This window comes from Bombus vancouverensis, chromosome 8 (assembly GCF_051014615.1).
Source record: "Bombus vancouverensis nearcticus chromosome 8, iyBomVanc1_principal, whole genome shotgun sequence".
Lineage (NCBI taxonomy): Eukaryota > Metazoa > Arthropoda > Insecta > Hymenoptera > Apidae > Bombus > Bombus vancouverensis.
This window is the reverse complement of record NC_134918.1, coordinates 8150029-8177109: the sequence shown is the minus strand read 5'-3', so window position 1 is coordinate 8177109 and position 27081 is coordinate 8150029. Positions and strand designations below refer to the sequence as shown.

At 34.3% G+C, this 27081-nt stretch overlaps 2 protein-coding genes across 10 annotated transcripts in view; one reads left to right on the top strand and one right to left on the bottom strand.

The window, feature by feature from the left end:
• Positions 1-222: 222 nt before the first annotated feature.
• LOC117162776 (acyl-CoA Delta-9 desaturase) lies at positions 223-15836 on the bottom strand. Of its 8 annotated transcripts, none has more exons than XM_033344727.2 (7): positions 14971-15836; positions 14623-14844; positions 6544-6953; positions 3550-3680; positions 3072-3277; positions 2795-2980; positions 223-2264 (listed from the first exon to the last, which is right to left on the bottom strand). In XM_033344727.2, exons 3-7 carry the CDS (start codon positions 6809-6811, stop codon positions 1949-1951), a joined length of 1107 nt encoding a protein of 368 aa, XP_033200618.1. In that variant the 5' UTR covers positions 6812-6953; positions 14623-14844; positions 14971-15836; the 3' UTR covers positions 223-1948. The 8 variants fall into 8 exon arrangements, with proteins under 8 accessions (XP_033200618.1, XP_076477028.1, XP_033200617.1 ...); XM_076620913.1 differs by having other exon boundaries at positions 14788-14844; XM_033344726.2 differs by lacking the exon at positions 14623-14844.
• Positions 15837-20576: 4740 nt separating this feature from the next.
• LOC117162775 (acyl-CoA Delta-9 desaturase) overlaps positions 20577-27081 on the top strand; it is a 26801-nt gene continuing 20296 nt past the window's right edge. Inside the window, exon 1 of one of the 2 annotated variants that reach the window (XM_033344722.2) lies at positions 20577-20701. The gene's annotated coding sequence lies outside the window, so the exon portion shown is untranslated. Of the gene's footprint in view, positions 20702-21162; positions 21182-27081 lie in introns of those variants that run through there. The other variant, XM_033344721.2, reaches the window with a different exon arrangement.

The following is a 27081-nucleotide window of genomic DNA, read 5'->3' as shown; positions in this document are numbered from 1 at the left end:
TTAATTTAGAATACAACTGCAAGGGTAACTTTTGAACAATTCTTGAAAAATTTCTAAATAATACACGAAGCATCATAAATTATTTAAATTTTCTTTGTAATCAAAGAAATAAGCGCATGGGAAAAATATTAATCAGATCGAAATTAAAATGAAAATTTAGCAAGAAATATATAACGAGGAAGAGAGTTTCATAACTTATCGATTTATAATCAGTAAAAATCGTTTATAGGTATGAATATTTTATTCCTTTACTTACAGGTCGATAATAATTTTTGCCATTTTCATTACTTTTTTTCTCTTGATACGATTCTAACAGTAGTTTAGTTAGATTTTACACAGTACAGATTTTTGTTACATTCAAATTAACATGGAATACATTTCAATCTCATAATATCGTGGGGCATTCGTATCCTGACCTGTTGCGCGATTCATGGATTCTTTAGAGTATGTAAAAACGAACAGAAAATAATTCTCAAGGTAATAAAAAGAAATTGAATATTTATACCTCATGTGCATATGGCCTTTGTTCAATTTCACACAATCGATTCTTTAATACAATAATTAAAAAGATACATGTAATTGTTCCGTTTACAATTATATGCGGACATTTCTTTTTTAAATTCCCATGCTGCTGTCATTTAGCATTTTTTTTCTAATTATTTTTAATGTCGCACAGCTGTGTTTTACAATTTTCTATATTTATTTTCTAGATTTATTTCCTAGATTCGTTAGAATTTTTTTACAAATAGTTGTTGAAAGCTTAGGTATTAAAACTTGCTCTAACTAATCTCTAGATTATTTTAATTATAGTAACTGGAACTCTGGTAACAAGCATCGCAATATAAACAAAATTAAATATACGTTCTGTAAAGAAGTCCAAGTGCATTCATTCACATCGTACATATATTTTATTTCTTATTTAAAAATAGAAACTATTTTGTACATTATGCTCAGAAAGACAGCTTGTCTTAATCGACTCAAAATCGATTAACGATAGGTTCATTAACTTATGAGACCGACTTACAAATTTTTCAAGTACGAAAAGTTGCAAATTATTCCAAAGAACACATAGTGAATTCTTCTATCAACAGTCTCGTGAAGATTATACATCCAAATAGAAACTATCATAAGAGACGAAATTCACCTGACATCTTGCAAGTTTCTTAATACGTTCAATGCGAGAGGATTTTTAAAATCCCAAGCCCAATGACGAAAATTTTCTCAGTTTTCTTTTTTTCGCTTAATTGTATTTGAATATAGTTGGAAATGTATTATTCAATATCGAAATTATTAATTTGGTTAGAAATATTTAAAAATACCGATATTTTCGAATTTCTCGTGTCACTGGGAAAGAATAAATTAAAAGGAGACACAAATTCGTCTATATCGTAAGAGTAATGCGCGATCAAGAATCGTAGAAACAAAGCAGGAACCGTTGGAAGACGGTTAGAGCGATAGATGATCGAGTATGAAGATCTAAAGGGGTTTTACAGACTTTCCATATACATTATACTTCAAGGTTCTCAACTAAAAGGATCAATATATAGTGTCAATATTTATTGACAAACCACATTTTCGTTAAGAACCTTGAAATATCGACAATATTATTGTTCGTCTAATGGCATAGAGTGGCTATCACCACCGTAGAAACATTGATACATTGATACGCTTGATACATTTATCGATTTCGTCACACTGAAGCAGCTTCTGCTCGATACATATAATACTTACAACAATAACATACACATACACATACACATATATATGTATGTATATATATATATACATATAAAACAATAACATATAAAATTCACCGAACGACACAAGAAAAAATAACAACATGGTGATTCATAATTCGTGTCACACACTCCTGTACGTTCAATTGATCACAACACTCGCGGAAATAGAAGGAACATAACGTCGACGTGTAATCACTGCAAATACATTGTCACTCTTTCTTCCTGTCCATCTGTTTTAATTCCTGGAGATCCTCAATTGGAATGTCGGCATCACCGTAGCCCCAAACATGACTGCCATCGCCAGATCTGATCGCTCTGCGTCGAACCATCGCTGGTGACACGTATTTGCGATTGTAAGCCCAACCGATGTGTGCAAAAGCGTCGATGAAGCCCGTGGTCAAGTTGAACGTGTAGTTTCCAAGTTCTCCAGTCTTGTAATCCCACGGAAATACGTGATGAAAGTTGTGCCAACCTTCGCCTAGGGCCGCGATCGAAACCACCACGTTCTCCACTGGAGAGATGTATCTGAAAAATTTGCAAAATTTTTATTTGATCACGAAGAAGAAAGTTCTATCGGTAGAAGTAATATCATTTGAAGTATTCTATGACGAAGGAGAATACACATAGAATGTAAGTTTCACCAAACGAGAAATCTGATCGCAAAAGGGTGGGTACTTAGTTCGGAAACTAAAAATCATACGAATATATAATGCTACTTTCAGACTTAAAACAATGACGCAGAATTAAATTAATAAATCCCCTCTGAAACGTACGGAGAATTTTTGTGATCTCGTGGGAGAAAGTTTCTTCGATGGAGGTAATTTTGTGCAAAGTATTGATTTTACGATAATGGAGAAGCTTGGATCTTCGTACAAATTTCTATTCCGATGAACGCTTAAACAAATGGATTCTAATCAGAGATTTATCTCGCTGATTAAAATGAATGGAGAACTGAAATTTCACACGTGCAAGCGCGTGGTGTCGTGTTCGAGTAACTCGAAACGTCGTAATTTCGATATTTGTGATCTGGAATTTATTGAAAATTGATTGCTTACTTATCGTAAGGTCGCTGGCCCCACATGTGAGCCACGCTATTCACGAAGAAGGCTATGTTGAGCGTAACGCAGAAACGAAAGTTGAAGTTCACCCAGAAAGATGTCCAGACAGATTCTGACCAGAAGTAGCAAGGCACGCCGACCGGAAACCCAATGGTTAGAAGGGCAAACAGAGGTATGTAGTATCTGTAAACGAATATATCACTCAACGAAACTTATCAAATTATTGGAATTAATTCTTAGAATTCAGAATCATAAATTCTCGAACAATATTTACCTTTTTTGCCACATGACAAGTGGATCAGCTTCCAAGTCGCTCATGTCCACTGCTTTTCTTTTTGCCACAACATCAGGATGAGGTGTTGTAAAAAGCCAGCCCACGTGGGCGAAGAAGAAACCCCTTTTCGCGTTGTGGGGATCCGCATCGGTTTCGCTGTACTTATGATGTACCCTGTGGTCCAACGCCCACGCGTATACGTGTTTCTGTAGATGAAAAGTGTTTGTAAATCGTTGAGAAATTGTTGAACATTTAGGGAAATTAAAAAGGAATAATTATATTGCGACGTTCGAATTTTTTTTAGAAATTTGTTAGAATAATTTAGCCACCGGAAATTAATTTCTTAGATATTTTGGTCGCAGAAAATTAATCTTTCAGTGATTGCTTATTGAAAATTCGTTTCTAAAGAACCAGTTAATTATCAGAAGATAATTTTATAAAAATTCATAAAAATTGGAATGAAGAGAAAATTACGAACTTGTCCAGTTATGGTGAATAGTAATATTAGTAAGAATCGAAGAGGCCATTTCGCTTTATACGCCCTGTGGGACCACAACCTGTGCGCCCCCGCGGTTATACCGAATCCGGAAGTGTATATAACCACGAACGCTGCAACAAAACGCATCATAATATTCATAGCTCTGGCTTTTGAGTCCAACGTAACAAGTGTATTTCTAGTTCTACTCTCGCATCAGACATATTTATAATCTGAACTTGATCACATACAATGTATTCACAGTACAGACATATTTATATTATGCGATATATTTAATTTAATCCTCCGAATGATAAAACAAAAATTTATCTCTGTCCTCGATGTTTGAAATTTGTATTATCGTACCGATTATCAAATTTGATACCATTAATTACACCTTTAGTTTTCTCAATCTCCTTTATCCTCTCCAATTCTAAGAAAAATTCTAAAATTTAATTTAATGTCGACTAATTCTCGTTCATATAGATCATTCGATCTATCAAACTTATTTACGATGTACTTTGCAAATTCGAGAAAATATTCCACGATGATCAACAGTTGTTCGTTACAACAGCCTTACATAATGTTTCGGAAGCATGAGAAACGGATTAAATTTGCGTATTTCTAACTCCACGCAATCGGATTGTTTCCAGTTCGTTCATATTCTCGCTTTCATTCATCTTCCTGCCTGTTTTGATCATCGCGTGAATCATCACCAAATATTCGAGGATTTGTGCGTTCCACACGCGCGGTTAACCAAAATCAAGAGGAATGTTCCGATTCTAATATTAGAAGGTGATTAAACTCGAGAACGATTTGCTTCTGTACTCTCATTCGTGCTTTTTTCTTCGGGTTTTCCACATTTTTAAATATTACGCTCTACATCCAAGATCCTAGCGTTGTAATGATATAACAGTTTAAATGGACGGAGGAATTTTTTAATTTCTATTTCTCGAAACGAAAATTTTATAAATTTCTGTTTCTTAATGAAAATAATTATTTAAAGATTGCGTGGTGGATTTCAACAAAAATTTCTATAAACACTTTATTTTATCGTATTTTGCGCTGTACGTTAGAGTTATTCGCGTTATGGTCGAGAATTAGTTCGGCTTGTCGAGCATCGATGACGAAGTCGACGTAATTTGCGAGGCCAAGAACAGTGTCATAGATTAATAATAATCAGAAAATGGCCTCGGTTTATTTCTGTCGTCGGTTCGAATTTTTGCAGCAGAACCGTTCCGAAGTCAGCACGCAACGCACTTCCGTCGTGGCTCTCGTTTCTGAAATGCATTATGTAATGATCGAGACACAAAAGTTTCATCTAATGAATTACATGTCGCTTTCTATCGTTCCTAATCGCAATGAAAGTACGTTAAAATGTTAGTAGAATTTATAAGCGTGAGTAAAGAACCAGGATATTATTTAGAAGCAAGATATCGGAGAAATTTTTACAAAACCGTCGTTTAGAAGACCCATCGATCTTAACTTCGACTTAAAAAGTTATTAACAAAATAACTTTTATAAGTAGAACGTACGTTTTTGACACTAGGTGCACATTTAAGGAGTCAGCACGTGGTGCATACGTGTTGTATACAATTGTTCTCACATTTATCGTTTTGTTTCGATTCCTATTAGATTTGGGTCAGTTTAATCTTTGTCGCCCTTACTCAAGAGTGTAATCCTGATAACGTATGTGATGGTCAAGGTCACTGGAGAAGAGTTCTTTAAATAGCAGTTTTATCGAAGTTTTTCTTATACGTCGAATTTTCCCCTTTTATTCCTTCGATTTTTTATTTTTCGATTTTATATTAATCGTTGATACAACTTTGACAAGAATATTGTAGAAACGGAATTAGAATCATCGATGACCAACAATATATATTTACATATCCCCTTCCGTGAACCTCAGCGATCGATGCTTAATCTGATTGTTGAGTACTTCGTAGAATTTTCGCAGCCCAGTTAACTATTTTTCAGTATGATACGTAACATATGATAGCACAGTACAATATTGATTTCAGATTCTGACCTATAAGCACAATACGTATGCATATGTATATTAATCACTGAGAACGCTGAATAATAATAAATAATAACCGATGAATCAGACTGACATTAAAATTTCAATGTTTTATCGACTTGATAAACGAATTATCTGAATATCTGAAGAAATATGGTCTTCTATCTTGAATGAGAGTCATGAAAAAGTAATATTGAAGTATTGAGAAGAGTAGGTGTGATTATATCGCTACTAACGTTTTATTCTTTAATTTAATCTTCTGTTATGTCATACAATCTACCGTGCTGATACGATATACATCTTCAATGCAGAGTATTGTGAAACGATTCTAACATTGTGGATTACTCGCTCTTTTTGCATTTGAATTTCAGTTCGATTAAACTTAATTTGTATTTTCCGCTATATACTTATCTCTATTATCTATTCTTTATACGATATACTTATTTTTTGCTATTATACAATCTGTCCTGCGATCTAGCAATTTCACGCTCAAGGATATATTTTTTACCCTTGATTGACGAAAAATGGGTATTATCCTTCCAGCAGCTTTCTAGGTTATAAAAAAATCAATTTCTTTCCTGGATTCATACACTGCGTCATCGATCGTATACAATATGCAGTCACTCACAAAAGTCCTCGTACATTCTATAAAAGGTTTCATCGAAAATCAATTTCATCTAAACGAAGCACATTAGAACGTCGTACAATGACCACATGTATACATCGTTAATTTTTTTTTAAAGCAGTGATATAACGGTTCTTAGTCGTATTAATTAATACAGAGTGCAATAACTTGGCAGTCAAATTTTCTAGCATGTCATTTGAACAGCAATGAATTTTCTCATATGGTAAACGAAGATGTTCGTGAGTAATTGTACGCACACGGTATATCTTTGAATACGACAGTGTGAAAGATACGGAATATTCCCTCATCGATAATAATAACCACGAACAAACATAGTTTCGATTACACTTACCCCATAACGTGGTAAGAAGCTTGGCTTCGGTGAAGATAAGGTACAATCCGTAAATGCAGCCTACGTGAACGAAAACTAACGCGATGAAATCCGGCCACGTGATACGAGGAACATATTCCACTTTACTGCTACGATAAGTTTCGTCAACCGCCAAATAGTCGTCTGTTTCAGCCAATTTACGATTCTTCGAATCGTTTTCCTTATATTCATCTTTCAACTGCGACACTTCGCACGCGGTGGCTGGAACTCGATCCTTGCTCGGAGACATTTTTATTTCACTTTTCACGAATTCGTCAGAAAATTCTAATTCAATGGAGGAGGAATATATTCAGATGTGATTCAAATTTATTTCTTGCATCGTAGCTTCTCTCGAAGGTGGTGATATCAGTTGGGTGGACGAAAAATATTTCCTGTAACAACAATAGGTGAAACGATTATTTTCAACTCTTTATCCTATAGCTCTTATGTAATCGAAGCTTAATGGAAATATAATTTGAATGTAAAGTATATGTCCTTCAAGAAGAGCAATTCTCTCGTGATGTTTCATTTGGCTTAGTCATTCGTTAAGAATTAATGTCGCGTTACACTGAAAAGTTATTGATAGCTGTCATGAACGATCGGCTTCCTTCGGCTTTCAACCATCATTCTGGAAGTTTAATTCGATTTTGAAATATACTTCATACGTCTTTTAAGAAAATTTCATAATTTACATTCCGTCTTTTTATATATTATACAGGGTGGTTGGTAACTGGTGGTACTAGCAGAAAGGGGGTGATACTACGCGAAAAAAGAAGTGGAAAATATAGAATAAAAATTTAAAAATTTAAAAATTTAAAAATTTAAAAATTTAAAAATTTAAAAATTTAAAAATTTAAAAATTTAAAAATTTAAAAATTTAAAAATTTAAAAATTTAAAAATTTAAAAATTTAAAAATTTAAAAATTTAAAAATTTAAAAAATTTTTAAAATAACGTCAATTGAGACAACGATCTACAGTGAGATCCGTTATAACGGGACGCGATAAAGTGCACGCGTGCCGAGCGAAAATTCAAAGTCGATTTTCTCGAAAACAAAGCCACAAACGAAAAATGTTTATTCTATATTTTCGACTTCTTTTTTCGCGTAGAATCAGCCCCTTTTCGCTTGTACCACCAGCTACCAACCATCCTGTATATCAGTTCAGTATTAGATTATTGGGAAGTTTATTAAACCAAACAGGTGTATTTTCCAATGATAGACTTTCCTTTTGGGAACTTAATTCGAATTATAATCACGTGTCTTTGAATAAAATTCCGCAATTTGTGTTACTTCCTTTACCATAAGTTATGTATTATTTAGGAAACGTGTTAAACAACCGCGATATTTTATCGATAATAAATTTTTTCCCTTTTTTTATCTAATAAATTGTAGAAACAATGTTACACATGAAACAACGTACAATGTTTCTTCCGGCTATGCGATCTGTGTAGGTCGGTTCTACAATAAGTGAATACCTATGAATCGTTCAATCACTGAAGGATATCACTATACGCAACCAATGGTTGAGAAAGACTGAGTGATACAGCCCGACTGAATGCTGAACGATAAACTCTATCGATCGTAGATATTGCCATGTGTGGTATCACTACATGCGTTGATAAAATAATTTATTTTCAGATACTCATTACCATCGCACGTGATTGTATCCTTGTATTTCGTGAGTATTCTTTTAGTTTAATTACGTGTCCGACGATCTGCAGGTATTTTGTGAAACAAGAAATTACATTGAAAAAGAACAAAAAAGTAAAGTTGGAAAATTACAACACTGAGCTTTTCTATTGCAATGTGTAAAATTACTAAAGTTTCTAGATATTCAAGAAGATGAATCTTCAAATAAGTTCCTGCTTCGAATTAGATCGTCATTTGTCGTTTTAATAGATAATAATTGTCGCAATAGAAACACTGTTACATGTTATGTATATACTGACAATGTTTTAAGTGGTGTACGTTTATCGCAATTTATGCTTTCGATGATATCTACACCTGGTTCGAAGAATTGCCCTATGTTATGATAGGTTATTGGTAATATTCTCCCTAAAATATAGATGGATAATCGGGTCACACATTAGTGTTGAAAATGAAGGACGAGCAAACGAAATATTCTACAATGACACATCGAACTGGAAATAACTTAGAATCATAAATAATAATGCCGAAAATCAATTTAAATAAAATTAAATAAAATGCTTCTTGTTCGAATCGTCAAATAACGATTAAATATCGTAAAGGAAAAGTTATGAAAAATATTTAATTTGTTTCATTTCTAAATATTTAAGTCTTGACTATAGAAATTTTGTTGCTATTGTTGCAAATAATTTTTCTTCTTAATACGTGCGTAATCGTTTCTTCTACAAATCCCAAAATTCTCCACCGTGTTGTATTATACCAATAAACTGAAAACTCAAAGTCATTTCGGAGACGATTGGTTCGTGCCTAAAACATACATTTTTCACCAAATGGTCTAGTTTTGCTTCAACTTTTTTTTTATATTGTGTACCACGAAGAATATTAAAAGGACGAAAAGAAGGAATGCTATTAGAACGACGAAAAATAGCGGAGGGTAATGTATCTGGCGCCAGTCTTTCCGAGTGTACGGATTTCATATTCGTGTTCTTACTTAAACGTATCGTGATTCACGTAAAAGTTGACGTAGTTACGAACGTTGATGAACACTCAATAAAGGAAACGGATACAGGAACGATACGACTGGCGCCACGTATCTTCAACACTAGGGGGTGGAGGTAATATTCCTTTGCCATAGGTGATGTTGCTCGTTTTTATGTTGATGCGTTAGAAAAAGATGCACGGTAAAACGAAGAGAAAGCATTCCGTTGGAATAATTAATTAGGAATATTTTAATTAAGAAGATAGTCAAATTTTCTAAAGCAGAATTGATATTCAGGGAAGATATTATTCTCTGTTCGGTTTTCGATTATGTGGATCATGGATATTATTCGCATAACGTTCAACAATATGAATACACTTTCTTTTTCACAATTTTCGACTTTTCCACTCTCCTAATACAAGATAGTTATATAATCTGGTAAATAGTTATTTTTATCACGGTCCTTACGAAATGAGTTATAGCCCCTTGTATATGCTTCGTTATTTTTCAATCAGCGCGTCCAGTTCGTTCTCGGAACTCGATCAGATGTTCACGGAAAATTACGTTACGAATCGAAACGGTATTTACGAATCTCGTTAACGACCCCTTGATTGGACAATACGTGCCGCCTATATGTAGACGACTCGTAAATAAGTGTAAAACTACTGTGTCAGACTTCGGCCAAAAACGTTTGGCCACATTTCCATCACGAAGAAGATACTCCTTGGAGCTTTTGCACATAGGAAATGCAAAACTTGCTTCGCTAATACGCTCGGTTAATGTCCGACTGCAAATCGATACGGTACGTTTGCCGTTTCGGAAAGGATCGACCCTGTTGCAAAATGCAAGAGCTCCCGTCGACTGGTAGATGGTGCAAACCCTTTCGCCACCCTCTGCCCATTGCTCTACGCCTTTTTGTACATAGCATTGTATACCTGTGAGATGTTGAAAGAAGCATAAAAAGAGCATAAATACTAGGACAAATACAGTCGTCGATTCTGAGAAATATTTTCTTACGTGACGTGATGATACAATGGTAGTATTTAACGATCTAAATATTATCCGTATTATTATATCGATTTCAACGAAGATATTCAGAGAAATGTGTAACAGGCATTCAGAGTATTAAGAGCGACATGTAAAATTTATCTTTAACTTATAGAAGCCTCAATATGAATTTCATGCAATGAATTATACAAAATCGTACGAATGAATTATTTAGAACAGAATACTTCCAGGAACTATTTTCGAACAAAGATTGACACAGCTCTGCATCGTTTACTTCAAAGACACCAGGCAGAGGTTTACAAAGTTGGGGCGAAAGTTACGACGGAAATTTGCTTCGGTAATAGACTGTTTATACCGCGTGACTTGGAAAATTTTATACGTCGACGTCGACGTTCTTCACAGGTACGATGCAAATAGTTATAATAATGGTATTGAGGAATCATGGATGATAAATGGTGGTATTTAGAAAATTCATAAAGTCTTGCACGTTGATCTCGTAAAAAAGTACAGACTTCTAACTGTAGCCAAGTCTGTCGGAGTGATAAACATGCCAAAGCGACGAACTTTATCTAGTGTTTCTTATAGAATTTGATGTTGAATTTGATCGAACCATGTAATAGAATTGAAATATTGAATCTCAGTTTTCTATCGACAAATTTGTCTCATTCAGTTAGTTAAAAAATATATTCGAAATTAACGTGTACACTCAGCGCCGAGTTATTTCCGGCCAATGTTATATCAATTTGTAATAAACGTTTCTTTTTACATTTATCAAGCAAGCTATAATATACTATTAACGTGCAAATGCTATTTTTTCCAAGAACTAGCATCGAAATTTTGCACTCCGAGAACATTTCATAAAGAACTGTGCATTAATTTCCTGTTCAAATATATACACGTTTTACATATCAATTGCGTTTTAGGATTTTCACCATAGTGTCAATCTTCTCTGCAAACGTTTCATCCTGACTTCGTGATTAATTTCTTTTTTTAGATTTATTTTGGACTTATCAGCTCTCAAAGAGACACGAGTAAATATCCAGTAAGATCTAATACAATCTAAAATTGAATTTAATCATCGTAAAACGATCGTGCGCGTAATAAGAAACTTGATTAAGAATAATTACGTCGAGTACACGGTTGGAGCTCCGTCCATTATTTTTCTTCTATTAAACATTCGATATAGCCACGTCCTTTGTTAAATGATGATTAATTAAAACGCAACACGGCAAATGTTGGTAATTAGCTAATGTAGAGAGTCACAGCATGTAACGAATGGGGAAAAAGAAGAATCTAAGGCAAATGTTGCAATCGATGTAGATGGATAAACACGATAGCGATCGTATTTAATCGAGAAACAACCGGAATACGGACGACAGGAACGATTTTCCTTGTTCGTCGTCGCGGGAGGGTCTTAATGAGGGAGGACGTCTTAATGGAAAAAGACACCGTTCAGAGGAGACGATTTAGAAACTCGTAAAAAGGCGTGAAGCACTTGACATCACGAAACTGCAAAAAGATTATTTTCAGAGTCTTGTTGCGCAATAATTTATCAACTAATATCACTGATATTAAGGAATCAACAACTTACACATAATAAGTGGTAGATATCTTCCTTACAATTTTTGTTATTTTACTTGCAACGCTTGTCACTCATGAAATGCCTAATAACTTCTAATTTCTAATATTCTGTCGAATAATTTTCCATATTTTCGATACTGGACATAGTTTTATGGTTGTTAGTAGTAAATACTCTCGTGTATATGAGAAAGAACAGTCTGTGATTCATAAATTTGCAACGATGTAAAAAATTTCATTTTGCAATTCTTCTACCTTTTATCGTAACGAATCGAAAAACAATCGATCAGCTATCGATATTACAAACGCATTATCCGCTTACAAGCCTATTTTAAACGACATTTAAGGACAAATAAGAAGCATAAAGAAGCGAAATAGATTATCGACGATACGTTTATACAAGGCAGTACGTGAATGAATACATCAAGATCGATTAGTGACGCACGAGACTAATAACTATGTGTTTTTACAAATGTGGGACACAATTTCTGTGTCGTGGCTCGCCTTCCATTTACGACGATATAATCTTTAATCGGAATTTATTGTTGAGAATTCATAGTTCACGGCCGAATCGTTCTTGCCTTTGGTAGGTCGTGATTCTCTATTGAAGTTGATGTGAAACGATCAACCGATGACAATCGAAATAATATCGCTCGTAAACTTTAATAGTTTCATTGAATACTTTTTATTTTTCATTGATCTTCGTTGTTTTTAAATTTACGTTCTATCACAGAAAAAACAGAAAACGATTGAGGTCAAAGTTTGCAGTGATCTTTAACTAGTCGCAGGTCTCGTAATCGAAAATGAATAGGTGTTCGCGCCCGATATTACGCCACTTACGAATAATAACGTATACTCTTTGTATCTATAAAGACTTGTTACGAGTCTCTTAAGGCTATCTGATATAGTGATGAATCATTTGAACATACAAGCGTAAGATGGATACACGCGCTGTATTTAAGACGCGACCACATAAAACCAATCATCGATCTGAATTCCTATGTAACGTTTTGTAAACGAATGGCGAGCTGGTCTTTTTGCCTTCGGTCTCGCTTCTTGCGTGTACGTTAGCATTTACGATTACATAATTGAAAAAAATGGTAGCTTTGTACTTTAATAAAATATTTTTCAATCGTGTGATCGAACGTGAGCAAATTCAGTTCAGCCAAAGGAGCATACTGTTTCTGCGAATCTTCAAATAGGATAAGATAAAATTTACAATAAAAAATCTCGTAATTGCGATCCATTGAATGTTTATCAAACTAGTCACTAGAACTAAATATAAGTATCGCGTAATTCTCGATCGAAATACGTGTTCTATGTTACTATGAAATCGTACCTCGATTATCCTAGAATTTCATTCATAATCGAGGAACGGTTTAACCATCAATCACTACCGATTTATGTTTCCTGTTTATGGCAATTTCCATTGGAATGCCTGACTTAAAGGAGCACATAACTTCTAACCTTGATTATCTTAAATCATTGAAGTTGTAATAAATTTATTTCCGTTCATAGAACTCGTATTTTCCATTAAGGTAGATTAGCACGAGACGAATATTCCACTTTAAAATTGTTAAAAATTTTCTGTCATATGTACGTAATCGTTATATGAAAAATTTGTTACATTTTGAAACTTTGAAACTTACAATTATCGAAACCATGAAAGTATCTACTATATATAGATACTGGCAATTTTGGCAAAATTGTTATTGATTTTTATTAAGATAAAAAGATATATTCTATATATTTGTTCATGTTTATTTAAAATACACTAAACGTTGGTAGTTCTAATGCTGATCAAATGAAACGAAACACACGATGCTTCTAAACAGACGTCTACGTAGTATTATATAGCACAGTAACATATTACACCAATTTCCCGCGAAGTGTACGTAGCTAAAAAATTATTTGATTAAATAAGAATTCCACAACGCATACGGAGCCAGCGCCTATAAATAATTATTCTCATCATCGCGCTCCAAGGCTGAATCTAACATGAACCACGTATGAGTACAAGCATATTATATATACGTGGTACAGGTGCACGTACTATGCAGCTGATGATGATCCAGCGGATCACGTCGATATTTTCACGTATCTCTTCAAGCCAAATCTAACCAGACGTCGATCTAAAAATATACTCGAAAAATAGAAACATCGCTGTCCATGGTATCGGCATAGTCGTCTATCATATTAGCGTGCATCGAATACGTACCTCGCGGAGGTATTGTCATTCGACTGGCGCAGACGGGCGTTGCGATATCGTTCGTGTAATTAGGATCTAAAGGGGCGTTTAGATTAATATTATTACCAAAATATTTAAGGTTTTCGACATTGTATCGTCAATATATTAATAGATGTATATATCGATGGTCTAGAAAGACTCTTACGTAGGATAATGTTGAGAACCATAAATATCGACAATAATATTGATCGTCTTTAATTCTCCTCTACGATAAGATTGCGTCGGACGCAGTTAGGGCATCCTACATTGCAGGCTGATTGGAACACGGTTAGTAGTTTAGCCAAGTAGCAAGTAAAGCTGAATTTACATTGCTAGTTTTGAAGGATCATTGCGGATGAGACGAGAATGAAAACGATGTTTTTTTATGAATCGTTCATAGTGATCATCCGCAATGATACAGTGTAAATTTAGCTTTATTTGCTGTGTACTTAAATATACTTGAACTACTTGCCGTGACTGAACCAGTCTGAAGAGGCCAATCCTTGTCAACAACTTTCGAGGTCACTCAAGCCAGATAAGAAAAAGATTCCGCTTTGACTCTTACAAATTGTCAAGACAAGGCGTGGATCAATTAAACTGACGTGTGTGTACACGTACTTACGTAAATTGACGGTAGAACTAGATATTCAAGAAGTACGTAGAAGTCGATAAGAGATATTGGTTCGTTGTCTCGTCTATGTTTCTATACGCTTTCTTTATTCGTTATCAATTTAACGAAGAAAAAGGTAGAAACTTATCATAGTGGTTATGAGTTGCACCTGTTTACCTTTCACTTGTATGACGACACCACTTTATGAATCATTTTTTCCTCTAATATTCGATCCTGTTTATTGAAAGTGATCGAACAGTCATAAATTAACACGTGCATATCGTTGACAGCTATCAGGTATATGTATTTTATCACCGGTATGATGATTATCCAATCGATCATCTTTTACAGTACACTTACCTTTCCAATATAATTCTCTGTCGAATACCCACATGCAAAATCCATCAAAATTCGCATTATATATCCGTATCAGGCTTCGTTATTTAATTGATTCTCAGATCAAACGATTCATCGTCATATTTATCATATCGTGTTGTATCACTATTTCAATGATTATCCGATCTATCACTCACTATAACATGCTTGACTCTTAAACATGGTTTTCCCAAATCTCCATTAAACACGTGTTATTTCGAAATTCGGAGGAGCTTCGCGCCAGAGAAGCATTTCATAGCATTTATCAGTTCACATTAAATCACCATTTAATAAGATTATCTGATCGCTTATGATTCATAATATCCGCTTCTTCGATACGATTTTGTACTTTTTCACCTTGAAAACTCCGAGAAACTTTCGGAAAGCAGATTTCTCTAAGCATCTGATTAGAACCGAATTGAAACACCTGCAATGACGCGGCTACTATCACGACGGATACGTAGAATTTAACACAGGTGTTCTCTTCAGGTGTTTCGCGGCTCTTTCAACTCAATCAATTGGATCATGATAACTCGCAACTGGAAATTCTGGAAATTGTGGTCTTACGATCGCGACATCGTATCAGTTGCAGCGATATCTGATAGCGACGAAGATTCTTCGAAATAAGGAGAACTTTTTCGAAGAATTTCGGATGTCGATTGGATGAAAGTATTTAGATATGTGGTAGAAATGGATTACAGTGTGACACCTGTCCCTCCGTGTTATTTCTAGCCGGTTCCATGCTTCGTTCCGCGATCCGCGTGGAATAAACACTGTCCTGATGGCAAACTCGCGCGCCTCGAGTAACAAACTCGCTCGTTCCGTGCGCGTGTACTCACGCCGCCACGAAACACGCCGACTAGACACGGATCGGCACGAAGCATGGCAATCTTTGGTTAGATCTGGTTCCTTGTGTTACACAATACGTTATTTGCTAATAAATAATAATTAGCTATGTTTTTATAAATGGGTACGCATCACGCGAAAGACTTTTAGTAAAAACTTTATAAATACGTCTCAGAATTCAATGAATAAGTGAAAATTGATATTTAAATTCTTGTATAATATACATATGCTGGTTTTGTGAATAGAAAATTCTGTATATTTTTCAATGTACTAATGTCATTTTATAAAAAATTTCCTTGAATCCTTCGCGGATGATGGCAGATGTAAGAGATGTACGCAATACCTCTTTAGAAATAATTATAGAGCTTCACGATGAAGAGTTTCCATATGTGTTTTTATTTTTATATAACATGGTCAACGTAACGTAGGGTCCTTCGGTGAAATTGAAATCTCTTTCCTCGACGAAATGGTCGCTGGTCGTCGTAATTCTTCGTTGAATTTCACACGATATTGTGTAGGGAGAGAAGGTATGATTCTGCCACGAATTTGCACAATATGTCCGAAAACGTAACTTAAATACAGGATGCAAATTAATCCTTTGCATTCGCGTGAAAATTTGCGTGATGCGATCGGTCGGCGACTCGAGAGAATATTTTATACTGCAGACGAATTGATCAATTTCATCGACGTTAACCGTTTCTGAAAAATGAAATACTAATCGTATGTTCTGATCCTAAAATTAAGGAACTTTCAGAAAGTTCCAATTAATTTTAATTTACAAAATTCTATTTATTTCTTTGCGAATTCAAATCACCAACTAGTGGTACTTCTGGCAGCAAAGTTCTCGGGTAATTTCTTTTCCATTGAACAATATAATTCATCATACTCTGAGCCATCATAAAACGAAAAATCTCAGGAAGATCTGGAGATCAGTGATGTGATAAAATTTAAAGATAATCAGAGATAGAGACGTGTAAAATGCTACAATTTGCTACAATGCTACGCGACTAGTAACGTTTCTCAGTATGTTCTTTGATAATTGACTATTATAAATACACTAAGAATATGTTACTCGAATAGATGACACACACGCTACGCGTTATGCGAAATTCTAGCGGCGTTGAAAAACATCAACGATTATCAATATAACGAGGCAGCAAAAAGTAACGTCGATTTCATAATTGTTCATGCATTTCGTGTGAACATCCTCTTTGTTAGTGCAAGAACGAAAAAAACCAAGCGTTTATCTTTATTATTATTCGCGGAAGATTTATTAGAAAGATATCGTTGTATTTTATTAGAAAGATATTGCAAAATATTTATTTCTATATCACTGTAATAATATAACTTGATTCTTATCACTTTTAAATATCTTGTTTGCACAAAATCTTTGTTTACACAGAAACTGATGTATAAGTCTGATTCGTGTATAAAATAGCGTTTTTAATTCCGTGATGTCAGATGTTTATTTTTTAAGATTATACGTCAGTCTGTAGCAGCAGTTACACAAGAATCAACCTTGCAAGCCTATTATACTAGTTTGAATTCAAAGGACGCGTTCAAACAAACGTAAAAATGTTTTGAATATCTTATATCAATCTTACTCTTCGTTATTATTACTAGACATTTCGAAACTTATTCCAAATTCGTATCTTCGTTAATAATCCTATGCCTGATCATCGATATTATACAATTTTGAGAACATTGAGCAAACCTGTCAATTTCATTTTTATTTTATTTATTTGAAAGATTATTTCGACGAATTCATTATCTTCGTTAATAATATCTTGAATCTGATTACTCGGAATATCGTTAAATATTGATTTAAAACATCTGATGATAATGGGAATACATCATTTTTCTGCCGTGTCAAATAATTAAGAGATTAAAGTTTCTAATAACAGGTAGCTAGTTCGTGATCGGTATCGATCTCGATTCGAATCTGTCTCAGCTTCAAGAATCTAAATATAATGCGTTGAAAGCAAATTATAATTTTTAGACAGTTAATCTCATCGAGAATTTATGTTTTGCGGTTTATGCAATTTCATATTTTAATGAACGTAAGTAAAGAAATGACACGTAACTAGAAATTGGTTTTATTCTTCAAATGTTATGACCGCTACTCTACTTTGCGTATCTTTAAGTATTATGTCTATTTTGTACGTTTTAGCGTAATTCAGTTCGCTATGTATGCATAAACATCCGGAATTAAGTTATTATAGTTATTTAACAGAAAGAGACGGCGAAGGCTGTTATCATTGTTACGTTGCGTGCGATCGTAACGTAAAATTATTACAGAACCACTAAAGGAACTGATTCTTTGATTTCTTATCAAGTAACGAGTTATCAAGATATTAAGTACGAATAATCCCACAACAAAATGAATCACGGATATAATATTGAATGAGAAGATTGTTTATTGTTTTCGTCTAGAGTACAAATGTCAATAGTCGTTTTATCGTTATGTATTACCATCCTATTTTAAATGTACAATATCATTCTATTTTACAACCGTTTAATCATAGTCTTAAGAAATTACAAAATCGTAAAAAATTTATTCGTGGACGAATTGGTATAAAAAATTCTCGAAAATTTACTACGATAATATCGATTGAATTCATGAAATCTTCACCTAGGTTTCATTTCCTTAATTACGTCCATAAATGTGTAAAGATACATAAACTAAAATAACTGAATTTCGAAATTCGAATGTAAATGTGACCATAGCAAGAGAGAAACTTTTCATCATCGATCAGATAAAGGACAGATCTGGTCACCTCGTTCAACTTCGTATCGCATTCTCTGAGATACAATCGTTCATGAGATAATAGACGTTTTGTTATCTCTGTTTTCACCATGAACCTCCACGGTTAGAATTGCATATAAACTGCAGTATCTGCTTCACATTAAGACCCAAGACAAATTTAATCGAAAATGACTTCGACCTTAACGGAATCAACCGTATTATCGATAGACTTATCGGAGAGAAATCTCCCGAGAATACAAGTTCGCAAGACAACTCAAACGCTATTCAACCTTCCTGTCTCGCTGTTTTCTTCCCACACTGTTCTGTCGAGGATGCGACAGATCTCATCGAAAGAATCTCCCACAAGTACGATATGAAAACAGTTTTCCTTATACATATTAAGATATCACGAATAATCAGCTGCTCGGGCTGAAGAGCCTACTCCAATAACTAGAGACACCAGGTCTCTGTAAAATATCCTGCACACGTGGGAAGTTCTATATTCGTGAAACTGGAGGAATGCGAGTACATTGGTCACAGAACGCGAAAATTACATGAGACCGAAGCATACGACTGTGTATACGACAGCAATAGCAGAATAGCAACTAATTACGGGGCAATTTTTATTTTTTAAGCGATCAGCTGACAAATTAAAAATTCCGTTAACTGATCAGCGAATCCGGAAATGCACGTCATCTTAATCACCGGCTCAGAGGTTCCAATCGGAAATCGTCGTCATCCTGATTACCGTTCCGGAACGACCTACTTAAAAGAGTGTTTTTCCAGAATCACAGCAGTATCAGTGCGACACCCTGACGAAGCCAATCGCAATGCTGGCAAAAGTTTGCAATTCTTTATCTTCTGATATCGGCACTTTTCCGCAAGCCTCAGACAGTGTTAGACGAAGCAGCGTTAAATGTACGAACGTTAAGCGCAACAGAGTGAATATTTATCAGAAGAAATTACGACAGATAACGAGAACCAAAGGTTAATAAGAAATTATGAGAAACCTATAAATTGTTACGTATTGAAATGATATGTAAATTGCTTTTTCCTTTGGTAGAAACTATTAGAATTTTAATTTTATACAAATCAGAGTTTCCGTATATGTATATCGATGCTCGCTGGTCGCTTCAATTTTTAACTATCATGCACGATTATTCTTGTGGTAATCATTGTATCATGTGATACATGTTATCACAGTGATAAGTCGACGATTAATACCGCGAAGGTTTAAACGAATAATTACTTGGCAAAAAATATACAAACTATAATAATTATTATAATTGCCACGAATTCTACCACATTCGTATTTTTATTGAAAGATATTTGAACGACATCTGTACCCTCGTGTAAAAACCATTTTATTTTTAATGAATTTCTTAACGAATTTTTGTTTTAACGATTTATTGTCATAACTTATAATATTCTCCGTCTTTGTAGACATAATTAATGAAGCTATCTGAGAGTCAAATATAACGCGGTTATCTGTCCCTAACAATTTTCTGCAGACTGTACCCTATTCCCTTTAACAAACTAGATATTAAATTATAATTAATAACGAGATATAACAGTGTGTATGGAGGATACATATTTTACAAACACATAATATGTACTAATTTGCGTTTTATATTTTAAACTTTAAACGCCATATTAAACTAGCAACAATTTCAAATTTTCAAAAAATCTTCCAACAACATTTCAAATCTCCCAAAGAAAATCAATTTCGTTACCCTCCGTGAATGTTATCGATGCAGTCGAACGAATAAATAGTTCCCAACGCCTCCGTCATTGACGTCGGTGGCGCTGTGCTGAATCGTGCGCTCCTGAGGTCCGGATACGCTGGGCTTTTCGAATCCATTAAATATTTCTCGTAGACTACGATTCTTTACCTTTTTTTACGGCAGTGACGCGCATGTACCGAGGGGTAGCTACCCCCACGCGGACAACACGGTTTCGACACGATAGAGGGAGAGAAAGGAGCGGATCGGGAGATAGAAAACCGCAGTCGAGCTGGGGGGGTGGTTCGATGGTCGCAACCCCAGTTATCACAGCGTTGTTAGGCTCGTTTTCCATACTGATTCGAAGTTATTGACTGATTTTTTCACCGGGTGATCCATGAAGGTGGTTTTTCTATCTGATCAAATATCGGTGATTTACTTACTCTGGAATTAGGAAGTGTATATAATTGCACGTTAAGGATTGCTCATAGATAATGTTGTTGCTAGGTTATGATAAATCGTATCGAGGTGATAATTGACGTGACTGTTTGCTGTTTGAATTTTAAGTGGATAATATTGGGTTCGTTTTGATCGATGATGGGAGACATTCATAGAAATAAATAGGATATAGTACCGAAGTGAATTGTACACGCGATTTCAAGGATTAACAAGCTACCGGGTGGTGAAATTTGTGTTGTGTAAGTTGTTAAATATCGGTCGTGATATTTAACTCGGATAATTTTCATCGTTATTCGCGTTGCACTGAAGTTAATGTCTCGTGAAAGTTCATGTGGGAAGTTTGTTAATTAAAGAGTTCAATTTTTATTCGAAGCACATTGTTCAAGAATCGCGGAATATCTTTTTCATTTCCTAGGCGAGACAGGTAACATTATTTATGAGTATCTTTAACAGTGTGTCTTTAGTCGCTGAAAAATAATGCACGTATTCATGAAGAGCAACTTCTATTTTAATTTCAATTTGTTTTTCATATAATATCTCATCTCGTCGAATTAGTAGAATTGAACACCTAGCCTTATTCCACATTTCCAGCAGTTGATTGCTGTAACATCTTGAGGGATGTAAAATATTGAAATTTGTCACTATACAAATACTGATAATATTGTATCGGAATTACGCAGACGTATAACTTAACGTATAATATACTTATAATATACTGTTAATATTTGTACAGTACAACATTTTTGCACGATAATACATTGTAATATTTTTCACTTAATAGTCAACAGTATAATATATAATATATATTACGTTACAGTTTACGATTATATTATTATAATTATAAAATCTTTTATATCATCTTCGTTAAATTTATAATTCACTAGTGTGACCGAATGTTATAAGCCAAGAAATGAAATCACACAATGCTCCGATGGTGCTGCGTCTATTGTAACGTTCAATATTATTATTATTTCGAGGAAAAGTTATTTAAACGAGGGAAAGCTATTGCCACATAAAGATGCTTCAATGTTCGTCTGCTTTCTTATAAAGAAAGTTTGAAAATTTTGCTTTTATCTGGTTTCACGTCCCATGCATGTGTACGTGGACTTAATTACTAATTACCGGGCAGAGACACGATTTTGCCCATACGATGTTTCAAACTTCTGAAATTTTTATTTCCAGCTACTAGTTATTTTACTGTATATTTTTGCCAACTTTTATGTAGGAATTCGCTTATAGACAGCTGCAGATAGTAACGATATTCGTACATTTATAATTTCCAATTTACTTATATTTATCTCAACTTGTAATTATGCTTATCGATCTACGTTCCCATACGTTTTATTCTTTCCAAACGTTCACTCACGACACAATATATCCATGCATATTCATCTCGTGGAACGCTTATAGAACCGTAAATCGAATAACCATACCGCCATACCGTTCGTCACAATTAAAGTAATTAATTGTTAATTGGTCGAGCTAAAGCCTGTAATCCCGCATTCTACGAAAGTAAATTGCTAAATGCGTATATCGCGAAATAATACAATATCATAGAAACTAAACGCTAAATCGAAGAAGTTCGCAGAAACTTTGATCGGTTTCGTCATTTTAATAGCTGCACGTAAACTTAACACGAACATAAAATATATCATCTTGCTTCCAATCTTAGAAATTTGCTTGTTTCCATTATTTACCGCCTTTAGCTTGAAAGACAAAACCTGTGCTTCGGTGATCTTTGCTAGCAAGAATATTATTATTAAAAGCACTGAATACCATGCCTGATATTGACAAAACCACAAACGTGGAAAATTCTTCTATCCGCAAATCATGCGTCAGACTGTCGTTATTCACCGCTAAGAAGAAATATTTTCCGAACTTTTTAACGAAACAACGAAACAACGAATGCAGAGCTTGGATTAGCTACAACGACATTTTGTCAGCAAAAAGCTGCTTACCGGAGGCACGAAGTTCTCAGTCATGTGTCAATGGAGCAGAATCTCTGACACGCGAATCGCGTCTGCTGGAACTGTACACTTTCTAAAGCATTATACGAGACTCGCTCAATTTTATTTTCAACCTAAACCAGCCGTGTGTCCTTCTCTCGCGTAATAGCAGATGTGTACGAGAGCTGAGTACCGTTTAACACGTATGAATTGCCCGAGGGCAACTCGAAAGTCCAGCTGGTTTCGTTCGAAACGGAACTTCATCTCTGAACATCGTGTTCCCTTTTTCATGCTCTTCTACAGACATCCTCACAGACATCCTTTCTGTGTTCTGCTTCTTCGTCGACGACGAACTACACCGGATCATTGAACAGGTTCGATCAGATTCGATCGCCAGAGAAAGTTTCATTACTAATCTTTCTTTTTTCGTTGCTAAGATAATTGGAGCAGCCGTTGAGGACGTTTCGTTGTGGTTCTCGATGCTTGTAATTTGTTCGCCAGCCTCTTGGTACTTGTTGCGTTTCGATATGGACGCGGATGATATTAAAAGAACTGCTGAAACTCGTTTTCTGGCTGTAGGTCAAGTTGATTTACAGTGCGATACGCGAAATCGTGTGCTACAAGCTAAGTGACTTCTAATCTTGATCAACGCGATGTTAATTTGTCTTGGTTCGCAGAGTAATTTAATCTTGCAACACTAACACAACTTTGTGATAATGATTATCGATGATAGCATTGTTCGGAACTTGGGACAGTAGTTAGGTTTGGTACCGAATGTGATTTAATTAATAAAATTAATCGCATTTACTCCTTTAAACGTGATTTATTTGTGGAAAAATAATTATTAGAGTTAGGATTATCCGGAATTTATGGCGACAGTCGGATTTCTCATATCGATTATTCATAGTTCTTTTAACTTGTATTATTAATTGCGTTTGGTTTCGAATATTATACGTATACCGGACCGATAGTTTTCATCCCAAGTTAGGTATTTAGAGAGATCGATATTTCTATGCAATTTGTGGCCGCACTTATTCGCCATCTGTTTCTCATTGTCAGATGTAGCTGTACGTTAGTATCTCTTCGTGATTATAGTATCTCTGAGTACTTCGTAATACTTGCAATCGAAGACACTGTCAGCTTTTAGTTCCAATTAACTGGCATAAAAATATAAATTCGTATCTCTAATCTATCGATAACAATTCGTATGATTAATATCCTAATATTTAATAATATTTCTAATGTATTTTTCGTGTAAATTCGAACGAGATTTAGATTCTGATACATTGGCTTCCGAATATTCTGTCATTCGCGTATCTAGGCCATTTTAATGTTAGGTCAAGGATACATTTTTTCCTCTCGACTCGAAATCACATTCTCTTCATTCCCGTTTATAATCACTTGTTGACGAGAAGTCGCGTTTGTAGGAAAATAATGATAATTATTTGACTTTAATTAGAGACGAACGAAAGATAAAATACTAACGATAAGATACATTGATAGTTTGTTGTACATATATGGATGATAATTCTAATAATTATTCTATCAGTAATTCGAAAATTACATTTATATATTTATAATCCTGATAATTATTCTATTAGCAAATCCAAAATTATATTTATGTATTTATAATTCTGATAATTATTTTATTTTATATACTTATAATTTTGGAACTATTATCAAGAAACGTTTGCAAATAGTTTCCTCCTATTTCCAGCCAGAGATTTACATTTGTCTTTTCGTTGGCGAAAAATCAAGTGCGAGGATGAAGTCATCTCTTGTTCTGGTTCCTAATATTGTCTCTTAAACTAATTCACTTGTGTATCTTTTGGGTATGTACGTTTACGGATCAATATTTTTCTTTCGAGCCTGATATTGATAACTATCATGTAAATTGACTGTTACCTCGAAATCGATAAGAGCCGATACGTGCGAAACAACACGATTATTATTCGAGATAGTTTTCGATCTGCGACTAACAGTTTGCCATTGGAAGAATTTTGATAAATCCAATTTTGCAAGTATTATATTTTATAAATGATATTACGAAAAGTAATTAAGTAATTATATAAATTACAAATTACCGGCGTTCAGAGAGATATCTTTATTCGTAAGGTAGCTAGCTGTTTCTTTCTTTAATAATTCAAGAATGAAATTGCATAAATGTAGTAACGAAGAATGAGCTATACTCAACCATTTCACAGAGCGATATTTTAACCGGAAACCGCGCTATTGACTGATCGATGACTCAATGTTAGCCATTGCAATGGAAGTTTATGCCCGACAAATGTTTGCAGGCGAACTTTTCATAGTGTTTCATTATTTGGAACGCGCGCCAATAGTTTCAATGAGATCGATAACAATTTGTTTCCGTTGAGCAGAACGACCGTGAAGAAATCAGAAATATTCGATGGTAATGACTTGATGCCATTTTGAAATGCGGCTGTACGGTCAGCGTCCTTCTTTATTTTGATTTAATGACTCTTTCGATTCGTTCTGTAACTGTACTCTTTCTCTTTTTCGCTTATGTCCCATTTGTTGTTTTAATGTTCACGCGTTTTGCTAGTTGAGACCGAGCTATTATCTTTCCTTTTATTATTACTATATGCTTTATTTATTGTACTTTATTTTATCCATTAATAATCAGTTGAAAGACAATTTTGATTGCATTCTCATGGAATAATATTTAACAACGTTAATAAACAAATATCTGTTTACCCGATCAATGCGATGGAACCGTTGAGACATGCATAGCGAACTTTGGATTATTTCTTGCAATGATTTTATTTTTTATTTTATCTCCTATCCATACTGGTGTTTACTCTTATCCTCGATTTGTCTATTTGCATTTTTAAATGTTAATTAATATCGATTAAACTTTATTATATTCAGAATAAGAAGAAGAATAAGAGTGAAGAATGTTAATCGATACATCAGCCTTCGTATCGACGAAGACGAACTGTGACTTCTTCTTAAACGAAACTGATTTACGGTCGAAATATATTCAGAGTTTATAATGCTATTTCTCTTTGTTCTTATCAATTTGTTAAATAATCGGAGATAAATCATGCAGTTTTACAACGGCTCGAATAATTTAGTCTTGAAACGTTTAGTCATACTTTCGCAAGTTCACTTTTCTACTTGAATTTTACATTTCGTAAGTGAATATTTTCGTATGATGCGAAAATTCTTAGAAAATGTCACAAAACTTAGTCAATAATCGTAATTAAGAAACAAATGCATGTGAGAAACGTTTAACAATGATCATTGAATATCAGCTTTACGTAATCGATCGATCATGTGTCAACGATGGATATAGAAATATTCATATCTATCGACAATAACGACAATTGTGTCAATTGCACATTATGCACATTTGCACCTGTGTTACTATGTTAATTCTGTTTACTATGGCAATTTCACCAGTGGAATATTTTGACATTGATTTACGAAACAATCTCCTTCAAATGATCGAGCAATCCGAACTCCTTTTGAGAAAATTGAGTCGGATATTCTACTTTCTGGAATAATTGGATTTTGCGAATTTCGTCTGTCCTGAAAGTAATTCACGAGGCGCTGAAGCTCGATTCTGAAATTTACTAAATAAATGAATCATCCAACTTATTTTAAGAGAGTCGAATAAAAATGTTTACTTTTTTGTGTTATTGAATGTAGAAACGTCGTTTGTTGCAAAAATGATCTTCGAGGTACATTGACGTTTCTATTTGAGGAAAAGCAATATTTTACTAGGCACATTTCAAATCTACAGACTATTATCTCGACGATGATTTGAATACTAATTTGCTGGAAAATTGATCTTTTCTTTCGCATTATCACTCACTGTCATTCGCTGCCAGTTTTTTTTAGTAAACCGGCGAAATAGAAAATATTACGTGCGTTTCTTCCAGAATTTGCCAGATTCTAAGTTTAATTCTACTTCAATCAGTTTAATTTTCAATTCCCTCTGAACGAAGTGTTAAAGTATTTGCGCGTTAAACAAATATTTTCGATTTTATTAAATCTAATACACGAAGAACAAGCTATTTGGTATACAATGAAGATTGCATAAGAATAGCGACTTTTTAACATTGGAGGAAATGCTAATGAAGCAGAAAATTAAATGGCTTTGAAAAAACAGCCTATTACTTGTTGTAATAAAAATATGAAACTATTCACGCGGAAAAGATTATCATTTTAATACACTATTATTTAAAAATCAGCGATTTCCTATATAATTGTTTATTTGACATTTGTATTACTTTCGTATGCTATTTGCATATTGTAACATACTTTGCTGATAGCAAGTAGAAATAACAGTGTGCATTAATTTTTGACACGTAGATCATGATTTACATTCCACCTAAAAATAATTCACGAT